This window comes from Salmo salar, chromosome 25 (assembly GCF_965601325.2).
Source record: "Salmo salar chromosome 25, fSalSal1, whole genome shotgun sequence".
Taxonomy (NCBI): domain Eukaryota; kingdom Metazoa; phylum Chordata; class Actinopteri; order Salmoniformes; family Salmonidae; genus Salmo; species Salmo salar.
The window spans coordinates 4,826,125-4,841,126 of NC_138315.1; the positions used below are offsets into that span (position 1 = coordinate 4,826,125).

At 49.7% G+C, this 15,002-nt stretch overlaps 1 protein-coding gene, 2 non-coding genes and 2 pseudogenes across 3 annotated transcripts; all 5 read right to left on the reverse strand.

The window, feature by feature from the left end:
• Window positions 1-2,106: 2,106 nt before the first annotated feature.
• On the reverse strand, window positions 2,107-2,223 carry LOC123730639 (U5 spliceosomal RNA). Its single transcript, XR_006762074.1, has one exon. It is a non-coding gene; the product is annotated as a U5 spliceosomal RNA (small nuclear RNA).
• A 539-nt stretch (window positions 2,224-2,762) lies between these two features.
• On the reverse strand, window positions 2,763-2,943 carry LOC123736338 (uncharacterized; annotated as a pseudogene).
• A 7,224-nt stretch (window positions 2,944-10,167) lies between these two features.
• Window positions 10,168-10,284, reverse strand: LOC123736329 (U5 spliceosomal RNA). The gene has a single exon (XR_006766058.1). It is a non-coding gene; the product is annotated as a U5 spliceosomal RNA (small nuclear RNA).
• Window positions 10,285-10,936: 652 nt separating this feature from the next.
• On the reverse strand, window positions 10,937-11,111 carry LOC123736336 (uncharacterized; annotated as a pseudogene).
• A 397-nt stretch (window positions 11,112-11,508) lies between these two features.
• On the reverse strand, window positions 11,509-13,130 carry LOC123736323 (uncharacterized). Its single transcript, XM_082968841.1, has one exon. It carries the CDS (start codon window positions 13,127-13,129, stop codon window positions 11,540-11,542), a length of 1,590 nt encoding a protein of 529 aa, XP_082824967.1. The 5' UTR covers window position 13,130; the 3' UTR covers window positions 11,509-11,539.
• Window positions 13,131-15,002: the final 1,872 nt, after the last annotated feature.

The window sequence follows — 15,002 nt, forward strand, 5'->3', positions numbered from 1 at the left end:
CCTGCTTCATCTCCACCGGCAGGAACGTCATCTCCTCTCCCGACGTCCCCCCGTCTTCCTCCATTTCCCCAATCCAGGATGCCGGAATGGTATTAGGCACCCGAGTGCCCTGCATCCTGGATTGTCCATCCAAACCCTCCATTTCATCTGCCCCACATCTTGCTGGGCAAAGAATATTTGAGTCCGTGTCTCCAAACAGGGATTGTGATTCTCCCCCTGCTGCCCAACCCTGAGCCACGACCGGGGAATCCAAAACCACCAGTAGTTCAGCACCTGGGGGAGCCAGCGAGGACATAGATGATTCCTCACCTCCTTTTTCACCCATTGGCCTCTTGGCCTCCCCCTCCTCACCGCTCTCCCTCTTGCTTTCTGTGGCGTGCACCCTCCTCCTTCCTTTCCTCTTCAGTGTAGGCGGTAGAGGCAGCACATGGGAGACATCTCCCCCCCTCTCCGCCAGCTCCTCCACCATCCCCCTCATTTCTTCCACCAATGCACTAGCCACCCCCCTTCCCCCCCAATCCTTCCCTTCATCTCCCCTCTCCTCCTCTCCCTCTGGTCCTGTCGCTGCTCCTTTCACCACTTCCTCTTTCTCCGCCGTCACCGTCTCCTGCCTCTCCACTCCCTCTGCTCCTGTCGCTTTCTGCCCCTCCTCTCCTTCTGCCCCATCCTTCTCAACCCTTTGCTCCTCTCCTCCCTGTGCCTCCTTTCTTCCTTCCTCCTCCCGTGTAGATCCTTCTTCTGGGCCTGTCCTGGTGTCCGGGCCCCCTCTTCCTCCACCCCCTGCTCCCCCCCCGGCTGCAGACGCGTATGACCTCTGACGAGCCCGGCAATCCCGCCACAGGTGTGCTGATGAGCCACACCCATGGCACGCCTTAGGCTCGTCGCATTCCTTAGCCTCGTGCTCACCTGATCCGCAGAATCTACACTTCCTGATGCCTCCGCACGAGGCCAAGGTATGTCCTTAGGCCATACAACGCCTGCAGAACGGAGGCTGACGGGCATAGTACAATGTCCCCCTGTCAGCCCCCAGGGAGAACATTGCAGGGGGATGGAGGTATCCTCCCAGGCCCTTTGGGTCTTCTTTAAGGAGAGCCTGGAAGCTTCTTCTCCCATTCCAGAATCCGAGAGAGTCCTTGAGGTGCCTTGCTGAGGAGATATTCTCCATATACCGCCCCAGGAAGGCCCTCACATCTTCGTCCTTAACGTGTGGGTTATACATATTTACAGTCACCACTCGGAAATTGTTTTTCGCCAGGCTGGTGACTGCATAATGGCCCAACGGCTTTGCCTCTCCCACTTCTTTTACCTTCTTCATTGTCTCCTCATGCTGCTCCTCAGTATAGAGGGTCACATCGAATGCCCCCTCCATCAGGTTCCCTTGAAGACAGAATACTTCCTTCACCGTAAGCTTCAGGACTCCCATCAGGATCGTTCTCCCGAAGCTCTCTCTCCCAATCGGCTCCATTCCTTTCTCCTTCCATGTAAAACGTATGGAGTTCGCCTGGCCGATCCCGGGGACCATCCTGCTCGCTGTATTTCGTGCCATTTCTCCCCTGTAAATGGCGTACTTGAATAAACAAAAAAAAACGTCTCTCTTCAAAAAAAAGAAACCGTTAAGAAAATTTGTTTTGGAAAACAGAAAAAATACCTGGTTCAACCAAAACTTCGTACGCCCTCCGGCCTTCGGCTTCCAGCTAAGCGAGCTTTGGGGCACCGCAGTACCAAGCTTGATCTTAGCCGGAAGGCCGAGAAGCGATAAACCACAAATTGACCCCTGCACCCGCCGGGTCCCCGGGGGCCTCGGCAGACCTCATCGGTTTGGCAAAAGTTGGCTCCTCCTCACCCAACGCTTCCCTGGTGACAGGCGGGTGTGTTTTTTTTTAAAAGTCGCTAATGCGTCGTTAGGTCACTAGCTCTTTAATCCTAGTGCGACTATTTGTTCAATGCCCGGCAAATACACCAGTCATCGTCGGGCTTGAACTCAATTGCCCGAGCGACTACTTTGAGTGGAAAAAATACGCAGGTCGGTCAGCCGGCTTCAAGTCAAACGCCTGAGCAAAAAGTCTCGGCGTCATCTCTGTCAATTTCTCTTGAAACAAGATACCGGGCTCTGCCAGAAGCAAAGCCCTTCCAAAAATACGTTGAACTCGTAAGTGTTCCTCTCCACGGAAGTCTTTAGTAAAAGGCGAAAGGCTTGTGCGTAATGAAGAGAAACCAGAGTCGTATGGAAGTCAGAGGTCGGGGCCCGAGACACACACGGTGCACTCTAGGCCGGGTCCCCGCGGGTGGTCCCCGAACCCACTCTTCCAAGTTTTCGAGGGCTGTGGGTAAAAAGTCACAGACAGACAGACAGACAGACAGACAGACAGACAGATAGACAATCCTGGTGAAGTGATTGTATTTTTGGGGGGGGCTCAAAAACACACACACACACACACACAATCCTGGTGAAGTGATTGTATTTTTTTGGGGGGGCTCAACACACACACACACACACACACACACACACACACACAATCCTGGTGAAGTGATTGTATTTTTTGGGGGGGGCTCAAAAACACACACACACACACACACACACACACTCCTGGCCAATGTTATTTATTTTTTTTAAGTAAAATGGCGGGAAAACGGGGGACCCCCATGAAGGGGGCTTCGCACTTGTTTCAGTTTGGATGATTCTTCTTTTTTCATTCCTTCTCTTCTTCTGCTAGCTGTTTTACATAGCTTGGTGTATTTCTTTTTCCTTGACAATGGGAGAAAAGTGTTGCACCGTTCCCGGAGGTACTGCAATACCGGGTCGATGCGTGGAGCGGACGGAGCAAGCCCCATTTCCGACTCCCTGTTCGAAAAATCCATTTAATATGTAGTCCCCCGATGGGGGACGTATCAGATATTAAACTGATAAGAACAGATTTTTTTTTTTTTTTTTTAATAATTTATTACATTCAATGCCATTCATACAATACAAAACAATACAAACTCATATATTCCATCCAAACACAAATAATAATGGCATTTTTAATTCAAAAACCAAACGAAAACCCAAAACAAAAACTCAGGGGAGCATCATCCCTCCCCGTCATCCTAAACACTAACTTTCCCTATCTTCCCGTCCCTAATCTAAAATAACCCCAGCCCTAATCCCCCCTTCCATCTCTCCCGGGCAGCATGCTGCCCCCACTTCCTCTCCTCCCTCTTCATCCTCCCTCTCAAATCTCCTTCCACCCTCCTCACTATTCCTTCCACCCCCCAATCTTTCCCTGTCTTAACCATGTTCTGCCTGGCTTCCCACAGCCCCCGCTTAAAGAGGCTCATGAGAAGCCAGAGCAGAAACCTATCCCTATCCGTCCCCCTCGCTCTCCCTACACCTCTCTCTAGCCTAGCCCAAGTCAAAACAAAATCCCCTCTAACCCTTCCTAACAACACCCGTGCCTTTGCCCACACTACTCCGGCAATGGCACAGTCCCAAAAGACATGGCGCACAGTCTCCTCCCTGCCACAAGAAAGCCTTGGGCAGGTGGGGGATCGCGCCAAGCTATGCCGGTACATGGTGGAGCGTACCGGCAAACACTTGTGGAGGCTCAACCAATTCAGGTCCTTGAGCCTGTTGTCTAGACCCCGCGCCTGCACTCCCTCCCAGACCACCGCTGGGATGCCCACTACAGGTGCCGGACTTACTGCCCGTCTGACCTCCTCGTACAGGTGCCTGTGGTCTAAACCTACTCGGGCAACTTCAACCTCGGGGTGTGCACGCAGCCACTTGGCCGCATGACCAAAGTGCCACGGCAGCTGTTCCGCCCGAGGACCCGTGTTAGACCACACCATTACGCTTCTCGCCTGATACGAGAAGAACACCCGCAGGAGGTAACCGGACGGGTGTAGTACTGGCTGAGCAAGCTCCGTCAACAGAAAGGAAACAAAAATTGCGTCCAGCTTGAGGGGGAGATGTGGTACCCCCCTACCTCCCTCCCCGATGGGACAGATCATGCGTGCCCTGGCGACCCACTCGTACCTGCCACCCCACATGAACTGAAACACCAGCCTCACTAGATGCCTCCTCAGACAAGCCGGCAATGGGTAGATGTACGCCAAGTACAATAGAGATGGCAATACATCCACCTTGAGAACCAGGACCTTGCCTAAAAAGGACAACGACCTAGCCCTCCACATTGCTAGCTTCTTCTGTACCACTGCGATGCCCATGTTCCAGTTCAGCGTCGCTGAGCCGGAGGTCTCAAAATGGACCCCGAGTATCCTCAGGGCCCCGTTACAGAGAGATAACCCTCCGGGCACATCCGTCCTACCACTCCATCTTCCGAAAAACTTAACGGAAGACTTCGCGTGGTTAAGAACCGCCCCCGACGCTCGGGTGAAGTCCCCAATGATGGCAAGGGACCTTGTCAGGCACAAGTCCTTGCAAAGCAGCAAGGAGGTGTCGTCGGCGTACTGTGTCAACTTTACACGGAGACCGCCACTTCCAGGAATCAGCAAGCCTTCCACCCCTGTGTCTGCCCTAATGGCAGCCCCCAGAGGCTCCATGTACAGAACGAAAAGGAGTGCCGAGAGCGGGCATCCCTGCCTGACCCCAGACGAGAGGTCAAAAACGTCACCTAAGTGACTGTTTACACTAACTCGGCACCCTGCTCCGACATATAATGTACGGATCCATCCTATAAACTTCTCCCCAAATCCTAATCTACCTAACACCCTGAATAGAAAGGATCTATTCACGCGATCAAAGGCTTTCGCCTGATCTAGCGCTGCTACCATTAAAGGCAGCCCCCTATCTTCTACCCAAGCGATGGAGTCCCTGATCAACTGTAGGTTCCATCTGATCGAGCGACCCTCTACCCCGCACGTCTGATCCTCATGGACGACGTAGGGATGGGCTGTGCGCAACCGGTCCGCTAAAACCTTTGCAAGTAGCTTGTAATCTACGCACAGCATGGTCAACGGCCGCCAGTTGCCAAGGTCAGTTGCTTCCCCCTTCTTATAAAGAAGTGACAGCACACCGACCGCCATTGATCCCCCCGGGACCCCCGTCTCAAGGATGGCCTTCAAGACTTCGAGAACCACTGGTCCAAGTACACCCCAAAACTTGAGGTAAAACTCGGCCGGCAGCCCATCCATCCCAGGCACCTTCCCTTTTCCCATCCTCCTGAGAGCGCTCTCAACCTCCTCGAGGGAGATCTGAGCCTCCATCGCATCTCTAATGTCCTCCGGCAATCGCCGGGACAAGTGTTCTAAAAACACATTTCCCTGCTCTACATCTATTACCCTCTCTTTAAATAAACCTCGGAAATGATCAGTTGTCACCCTGACCATTTCCTCCGGTTTTCTAACTATGCTATCATCTTCTTTCCTCACCCCATGCATTATCTTCCTACTCTGTCTGCCCCTAACCGACTTAACCTCTATGGGACCGGCGGGACGAATTCGTCCCACCTACGTAACATCCACTGCCAGCCTGTGGCGCGATTTTCAAAATCTTCAAAATCCTATTACTTCAATTTCTCAAACATATGACTATTTTACAGCCATTTAAAGATAAGACTCTCGTTAATCTAACCACACTGTCCGATTTCAAAAAGGCTTTACAACGAAAGCAAAACATTAGATTATGTCAGCAGAGTACCAAGCCAGAAATAATCAGACACCCATTTTTCAAGCCAGCATATAATGTCACCAAAACCCAGAAGACAGCTAAATGCAGCACTCACCTTTGATGATCTTCATCAGATGACAACCCTAGGACATTATGTTATACAATACATGCATGTTTTGTTCAATCAAGTTCATATTTATATCAAAAACCAGCTTTTTACATTAGCATGTGACGTTCAGAACTAGCATACCCCCCGCAAACTTACGGGGAATTCGCTAACATTTTACTAAATTACTCACGATAAACGTTCACAAAAAGCATAACAATTATTTTAAGAATTATAGATACAGACCTCCTCTATGCACTCGATATGTCCGATTTTAAAATAGCTTTTTGGTGAAAGCACATTTTGCAATATTCTAAGTATATAGCCCAGGCATCACGGGCTCGCTATTTAGACATCCGGCAAGTTTAGCACTCACCATAATCATATTTACTATTATAAAAATGTCATTACCTTTTGTTGTCTTCGTCAGAATGCACACCCAGGACGTCTACTTCAATAACAAATGTTGGTTTGGTCCAAAATAATCCATCGTTATATCCGAATAGCGGCGTTTTGTTCGTGCGTTCCAGACACTATCCGAAATAGTAAAGAAGTGTCGCGCGCTTGGCGCAATTCCTGACAATAAAATTCAAAGTATTCAATTGCCGTACGTCGAAGCATGTCAACCGCTGTTTAAAATCAATTTTTACGTCATTTTTCTCGTAGAAAAGCGGTAAAATTCCGACAGGGAATCTCCTTTTCGGCAAACAGAGGAAAAAATCCCAAAGGCGGGGGCGGTCGGGGTCACGCGCATAAGCTAGTGTCTCTTGATGGGCCACTTGAGAAAGGCGATAATGTGTTTCAGCCTGGGGCTGGAATGACGACATTCTCTTTTTTCCCGGGCTATGAGAGCCTATGGACGACGTGGGAAGTGTCACGTTAGAGCAGAGATCCTTAGTAAATGATAGAGATGGCAAAGAAGTTCCAGAAATGGTCAGACAGGCCACTTCCTGTAAAGGAATCTCTCAGGTTTTGACCTGCCATTTGAGTTCTGTTATACTCACAGACACCATTCAAACAGTTTTAGAAAATTTAGGGTGTTTTCTATCCATATGTAATAAGTATATGCATATTCTAGTTACTGAGTAGGAGTGGTAACCAGATTAAATCGGGTATGTTTTTTATCCAGCCGTGTCAATGCTGCCCCCTAGCCCTAACAGGTTAAAGAACATAGCGGAACAAGTCTCATTATGTTCTAGAAAGCCATTATGCGCACGCTCCAGGAAAGCTCAAGCCTTCCGCTCCTGCAGCTCCCTGAGCTGCGCCTTCAGGTCAGTGGATCTCTCCCAGTCAATCGACCCGCCGAGGTTGCCTGCCTCGTACTCGAGTTCGAGCAACCTTTGGATACGATCCACCTCCCTCCTTTCCTCCCTTTTTTTCCTCTTACAATATCCTATTATAAAAGCCCTAATCCTTACCTTAACTAAATCCCACCACTCTAACACCCCCTCGCACATGGACCGGAGGCCTTCAAGCCCCCGAAAGAAACCAAAAAAGGTGTCAACGAAAGCTTGCTCCTCCAGCACATCCCGATCTAATTTCCAGTACCCCCTACCGAAGAGGCAGACTGGCGACCCCACCTGCAGGAGCACCCCGTCGTGGTCTGAAAAGAACACAGGCAACAGCCGCCCAGACAACCGACCCAAAGACCTAGATAGGAAAATGTAGTCGAGCCTCCGCGCAACCCCCCTGGAGTTGCGCCATGTGGGACCAGCCATTGTCGGAGTAGTGTGCAGGCCTCCATCAACCAGACCATGGCAAGCCATTAGTCCGGTGATGGCGCCTGCACTGCTATCCCCCACTAATCCTAAATCTATATTAAAATCCCCTCCTATCACCAAGTGCCTATTTGTGACACACAGGGGCGCCAGACAGTCCACCATCTCCCTCCTGTCTGCCGCCACCTGTGGCCCGTACACCCCCACTAATCTAAACCTACAATCCCTTAGCGTGACATCCACCCCCAAAACCCTCCCCTGCATAACCACAAATGATCCCTCCACCTTTACCTCCCTGTGCCCACACAAAATTCCTACCCCTGTCGAATGTACCCCGCCTATACCCCAAACTGATTCCCCCTTATCCCACTCCCTCTTAAACCTATCAACATCCCCTCCATCCCTCAGGTGAACCTCCTGTAAAAAACAGAAATCAAAACCCACACCCTCCAAATAACTAAACACCGCCCTCCTCTTAACAGAATCCCTCAAACCCCTCACATTTAAACTAACAAAAATAATAGATGGCTCCATAACACGAAAATTATTAAATAAAATCCATAACCATCACCCATCTACTAAACCCACAAAGAAAATAAAAACAGGAGGCTCACCCGATGCTCCCCTGCTCCCTCTCCACCGGCAGGGACGTCATCTCTCCTCCCAACGTCCCCCCGTCTTCCTCCATCTGTCCAACCCAGGATGCAGGAATGGTGTTAGGCTCCCGAGTGCCCTGCATCCTGGGCTGACCACCCACCTCCTCCATTTCCCCTGCTCCATAGCTGGCTGGGCAGAGAACAAGGGACCCCGTGTCCCCAAACAGGGACTGCGATCCTCCCCCAGATGACCAACCCTGAGCCACGCTTGGGGGGTCCAGCTCCACCATCAGTTGAGGGGTTTGGGAAACCAGCGAGCACACAGAGGTTTTTGCCGCTCCACCTCCCTTGTCCTCCATCACCCTCTTGGCCACCCCCTCCCCCCCCCCCCCCACCACTCTCCCTCTTTCTGACCGTTGGGCTCCCCCTCGTCTTTCCTCTTTTCTTCGGTGTATGCGGCGAAGGCGAAAGCTCTTCCCCCCTCCCCGCCAGCTCCTCCACCATCCCCCTCATTTCTTCCACCAAGGCGCTCGACATAAGGCTGTCTCCCCACTCCTTTGCTCCATCTCCCCCCTCCTCCTCTCCTTCATGTCGTTCGGGTCCTGTTACCAACTCCTTCTCAGTCCCCTCTCCTTCCGTTTTTGCCGTTTCTGTATCCCCCGCTCCCTTGCCTCCTTCTGCGTCTTTCCCCTCCTCTTCTTCCAGCTCTGCTGCTTCCGTCGCACTCCTGTCCTCCTCTCCTCCCACTGCTGCTTTCGGATCCTCCTCCTTCCGAGCAGCTGTTCCCTCTGGGCCCGAGCTTGTGTCTGTGCCTCCTCCTCTTCTTCCCCCATCCGCCGCTCTCGCTCCCCCCCCGGCTGCAGACGCGTATGACCTCTGACGAGCCGGGCAGTCCCGCCACAGGTGTGCTGACGAGCCACACCCGTGGCACGCCTTAGGCTCGTCAGATTCCTTAGCCTCGTGCTCACTTGATCCGCAGAATCGACATCTTCTTGTGCTGCACGAGGCCAGGATATGGCCGTAGGCCATACAACGCCTGCAAAAAGGAGGCTGACGGGCATAATATAACGTCCCCCTGTCAGCCCCCAGGGAGAACATAGCTGGAGGATGGAGGTAGCCACCCAACCCCTTTGGGTCCTCCCTGAGCAATCCTTGGAAACCTCTTCTCCCATTCCAAAAGCCCAGGGAGTCCCTGAGAAGCCTCGCTGAGGAGACATTGTTCATATACCGCCCCAGAAAGGCTCTCACTTCCTCGTCCTTGACATGTGGATTGTAAATATTTACAGTCACCACCCTGAAATTATTTTTAGCCAAACTTGTAACCTCATAGTTGCACATGGGCCTCGTAACTTCCACCGCCTTCACCTTCTTCATGATTTCTTCATGTTTATCCTCCGTGTAGAATGTTACGTCGTAGGCTTTCTCATTCGGGTTACCTTGGAGGCAGAGAACATCTTTAACGGCTAGTTTCAGGATGCCCATCAGGATGGTTCTCCCGAACGTCTCTCTTCCGAAAGGCTCCATCTCCTTGTTTTTCCATGCAAATCTTACGGTATTTGCTAACCCGCTCCCAGGAACCGACCTGTTTGGTGTGTTTTGCGCCATCTTGCCAAAAAAAAGCTCTCTTAACAAAGAAGCCAATGGAAAAAAGAAACCGGAAAACTGAAAAGTACCGATTACTGAAAACAACAAAATTTCCTCCCTCCTGCCTTCCTTCGACCTTTTGGCTCAGCGGGCTTTGGGGCACCTCGGTACCAAGCTTGATCTGAGCCAAAAGGCCGAGAAGCGATAACCCACAAATTGACCCCTGCACCCGCCGGGCCCCCGGGGGCCTCGGCAGACCTCATCGGTTTGGCAAAAGTTGGCTCCTCCTCACCCAACGCTTCCCTGGTGACAGGCGGGTGTGTTTTTTTTAAAAAGTCGCTAATGCGTCGTTAGGTCACTAGCTCTTTAATCCTAGTGCGACTATTTGTTCAATGCCCGGCAAATACACCAGTCATCGTCGGGCTTGAACTCAATTGCCCGAGCGACTACTTTGAGTGGAAAAAATACGCCGGTCGGTCAGCCGGCTTCAAGTCAAACGCCTGAGCAAAAAGTCTCGGCGTCATCTCTGTCAATTTCTCTTGAAACAAGATACCGGGCTCTGCCAGAAACAAAGCCCTTCCAAAAATACGTTGAACTCGTAAGTGTTCCTCTCCACGGAAGTCTTTAGTAAAAGGCGAAAGGCTTGTGCGTAATGAAGAGAAACCAGAGTCGTATGGAAGTCAGAGGTCGGGGCCCGAGACACACACGGTGCACTCTAGGCCGGGTCCCCGCGGGTGGTCCCCGAACCCACTCTTCCAAGTTTTTGAGGGCTGTGGGTAAAAAGTCACAGACAGACAGACAGAAAGACAGACAGACAGATAGACAATCCTGGTGAAGTGATTGTATTTTTGGGGGGGGCTCAAAAACACACACACACACAATCCTGGTGAAGTGATTGTATTTTTGGGGGGGGGGCTCAAAAACACACACACACACACACACACACACACACACACACACACACACACACACACACACACACACACACACACACACACACAATCCTGGTGAAGTGATTGTATTTTTTGGGGGGGGGCTCAAAAACACACACACACACACACACACACACACACAATCCTGGTGAAGTGATTGTATTTTTTGGGGGGGGCTCAAAAACACACACACACACACACTCCTGGCCAATGTATTTTTTTTGTTTTTTTGGTTTTTTTTTAAGTAAAATGGCGGGAAAACGGGGGACCCCCATGAAGGGGGCTTCGCACTTGTTTCAGTTTGGATGATTCTTCTTTTTTCATTCCTTCTCTTCTTCTGCTAGCTGTTTTACATAGCTTGGTGTATTTCTTTTTCCTTGACAATGGGAGAAAAGTGTTGCACCGTTCCCGGAGGTACTGCAATACCGGGTCGATGCGTGGAGCGGACGGAGCAAGCCCCATTTCCGACTCCCTGTTCGAAAAATCCATTTAATATGTAGTCCCCCGATGGGGGACGTATCAGATATTAAACTGATAAGAACAGATTTTTTCTTTTGGAAAAGTTTTATTGTCACAGTTCCTTTAAAAACAGCTCATATTTATATTTTTACATCATTTATACACAAAAAAAACAGCATGGAGGCATAAAACACAGCATTTGAGTTACATATTTGAAATTGTTAAAAAGTACATGTTGTTTACACCAATAAAAACAACCATTAATAAAAGTACTTTTCGTTGTATAAAACATCAATCTGTAAAGGCCATTTAAAATGTGTACAAATGATTCAAAAAGGACAAACATTTTTAAGACATAAAAAATGTATTTAAAAAGTCACTTGTTAAAAAGCTGTCTTCCGTCCTCTGTACAGGAGCGGGGTGAGTCCTTATCAAACTTGCCTCCTCCTGCTCTTCCGAATCAATCACCGTCCCGTCCTTCGGGGCCCAGAGGAGATGCCTCCCCTAGGTGCATCGCCCTAGGCGCCGCAGCGCTGTCAGGCCGTGGCCGCAGGGACCTTGGGTGTTGTGGGGGACCCTTCGCCTGGGGTCGAGGCCCCCTTCCTTCTGTACCACCCCAGGGCTTCTGTGGCTACCATGGCCACTGCCTGGGGGGTGGTGTTGACCTGTTTCGCTACCAGCAGGTTGCGGGAGGACCACAGTGCTGCCTTCAAACACGTGAGGGTGGGCCAGAGCTTGGTGAAGGCCTTTGATGGAATAGGCCTTCGGCCCACCCCATACAGCACGAGCTGGGGCGTTAGGTCCTCCCCTGCTGGCAGACACGGGGAGATCAGGGGGCCTACTTCCTTCCACAGGTCCCTGGCGGCTCTGCACTCCCAGAGCAAGTGCCTCACCGACTCCTCTTGGCCACAGCCTGGTCGGGGGCACGCGGATGTCCTCGCCATGCCCCGGGAGTGCATGACGGCCCTGACCGGGAGGATCTCATGGGCGACCATCCAGGACAGGTCCCGGTGCTGGTTCAGGAGAGCAGGATGAGCCACATTACGCCAAACCGTTGTGGGCTCGCCTATAGCAAGCCCACGCACTGGACACACTGGTTCCCGATCCTGCACAAGAGAGAGAAGAGAGCGATGTTTAGTTAAAACTGTGACTGCTTCTTTTTCCAATTTAAAATGTCTTAAAAACTTCTGGAGCTGGGCGTAGTGTGTGGGAAGCAGGAAAGAGACTGGGGCTCGCAGGTCGACTGGGATCAGCCTCAGAGACCTGAGGTAAGATCCCAGCCAGAACCTTGCGAGGGCCTGGGTCTTATTGGTGGCCGGGGAGGTGGCAAGAGTAAGATGTAACGCTATGTAGCGGCTGCCCAGGAACAAGTAGAGGTCAGGCAAGCCTTTCCCCCCCTTGGACCTGGGCCTCTTGACCACCTCCCTCCTCAGCCTCTCCCACTTGCTCCCCCACAAGAAGTAAAACAGCATCCGCTCCAGGGCTAAGAGAATTCTCCTAAGGGGGATAAAAACAGAACTGATTAATAAAAGCACAGGTAAAATCACTGCTTTAATGATTAAAACCTTGCCCTCAAAAGTCAGCTGTCGTAGTCCCCAAAATCCCAGTCTCTGTCTTACTGTCCCCAGGATCCCACTCCAATTACCTCTCCCTCCTCCCTCCTTGTCAAACTTTACCCCGAGTACCCTTATGTCCGTCGTCTTCACAGTCAGTGGTAGTCTGGTCAAGTCTGGGTCTGCCCACGGTCCGAAAAATTGGGCCTCTGTCTTGTCTCTGTTCAGTCTCGCCCCAGAGGCTCGTCCGTACCAGTCAGTCCTGTCCAGGGTCCTGTCGACGGATAAAAGGTCGGTGCATAAAATGTTGACGTCGTCCATGTAAAATACGCACTTGGCGGTCATCCCCCCACTCCCCGGGATACCCACCCCACTGATCCGTTGGTCCCTTCTCAAGACCTGTGCCAGTGGTTCAATGCCGGCCACAAACAGAAGGGGAGATAACGGACAGCCCTGACGGACGCCGCAGTGTACTCCCACTGCTTTTGACAGATGCCCATTTACAAGGATTTTGCTGGTGATATCCCCGTACAGCAGTCCCACCCAAGCTAAAAACCTGTCCGGGAAACCCATTTTTTGCAGTACCTTAACCTCTTGGGGCTAGGTGGGACGCTAGCGTGCCACCTGTGGTGCACTCCATCAACAGCAGGTGCATTTCAAGAGCGGCAAATTTGAATCCAAATAAATGTCAAAATTCAAATTTTTCAAAAATACAACTATGTTACACCATTTGAAAGATAAACATCTCCTTAATCTAACCACGTTTTACGATTTCAAAAAGGTTTTACGGCGAAAGCATAAATTTAGAGTATGTTAGGACAGTACATTTACAAGAGTTGTGTGTAATGTTTTGTCAAGTCAAAGACAGGGTCACCAAAACCATAAAACCAGCTAAAATGATACACTAACCTTTTACAATCTCCATCAGATGACACTCCTAGGACATTATGTTAGACAATGCATGCATTTTTAGTTCTATCAAGTTCATATTTATATACAAAAACAGCGTTTTACTATGGCATTGATGTTGAGGAAATCGTTTCCCTCCAATAACCGGCAGTCAAGTCAGCGTCAGAAATTAAATAATTAAAATTAGAAAACATTGGTAAAATATTATATTGTCATTTAAAGAATTATAGATTTACATCTTTTGAACGCAATCAACTTGCCAGATTTAAAAATAACCTTACTGGGAAATCACACTTTGCAATAATCTGAGCACTGTGCCCAGAAAAATACGCGTTGCGATACAGACTAGACGTCATGTTGGGGAGATCTAAAATCGAAAATACTATGTAAATAATCCATTACCTTTGATTCTCTTCATCAGATGTCACTTCCAGGTATCACAGGTCCATAACGAATGTAGTTTTGTTCAAAAAAGCTCATCATTTATGTCCAAAAATCTCCGTCTCGTTAGCACATGATGTAAGCCAGCCGGACTTCTCGTCATGAACGAGGGGAAAAAATATATTTCCGTTCGTTCAAACATGTCAAACGTTGTATAGCATAAATCATTAGGGCCTTTTTTAACCAGAACATGAATAATATTCAAGGTGGACGAATGCATAGCCTTTTATAACGTATTGGAACGAGGGTACCCAACATGAAGTAGCGCGCCAGGTGTCTAATGGGACATCACCGTTCCATGGCTCTTGTTCGGTCAGATCTCCCTCCAGAAGACTCAAAACACTTTGTAAAGGCTGGTGACATCTAGTGGAAGCAATAGGAAGTGCCAAAATATTCCTAAACCCCTGTGTTTTTCAATGGGAGAGGTTTAAAGTCAATACAACACATCAGGTATCCACTTCCTGTCAGAAAATGTCTCAGGGTTTTGCCTGCCAAATGAGTTCTGTTATACTCACAGACACCATTCAAACAGTTTTGGAAACTTTAGAGTGTTTTCTATCCATATATAATAAGTATATGCATATTCTAGTTACTGGGTAGGATTAGTAACCAGATTAAATCGGGTACATTTTTTTTATCCAGACGTGCAAATGCTGCCCCCTAGACCCAACAGGTTAAAGAGGTACTGGTGCGAGACCCGATCAAAGGCTTTTTCAAAATCTAAATTTAGGACTACAAGCCGCATGTTTCTGTCTCTCGCATAACAGATGGCATCTCGGATCAGTATCAGGCTGTCCGTGATCTTCCTTCCGGGAATGGCACAGGTTTGATCCGGGTGGATCACCTCCCCTAAGACAGAAGACATTCTGAGTGTTAAAACCTTGGTAAAAAGTTTACAATCAAAATTTAAAAGGGTTATCGGTCTCCAGTTCTTCAGGTCCGTCCTGTCATTTTTCTTATATAAAAGAGTCACGATCCCCACTCTAAAACTGTCAGGTAGTCTGTCGAGGTATTCAAAGTCAGTAAAAACAGTCAGAAGTTCATCGGCTAAAACATCCCAAAAGGTCAGATAAAACTCCAAAGGGAGGCCGTCCTC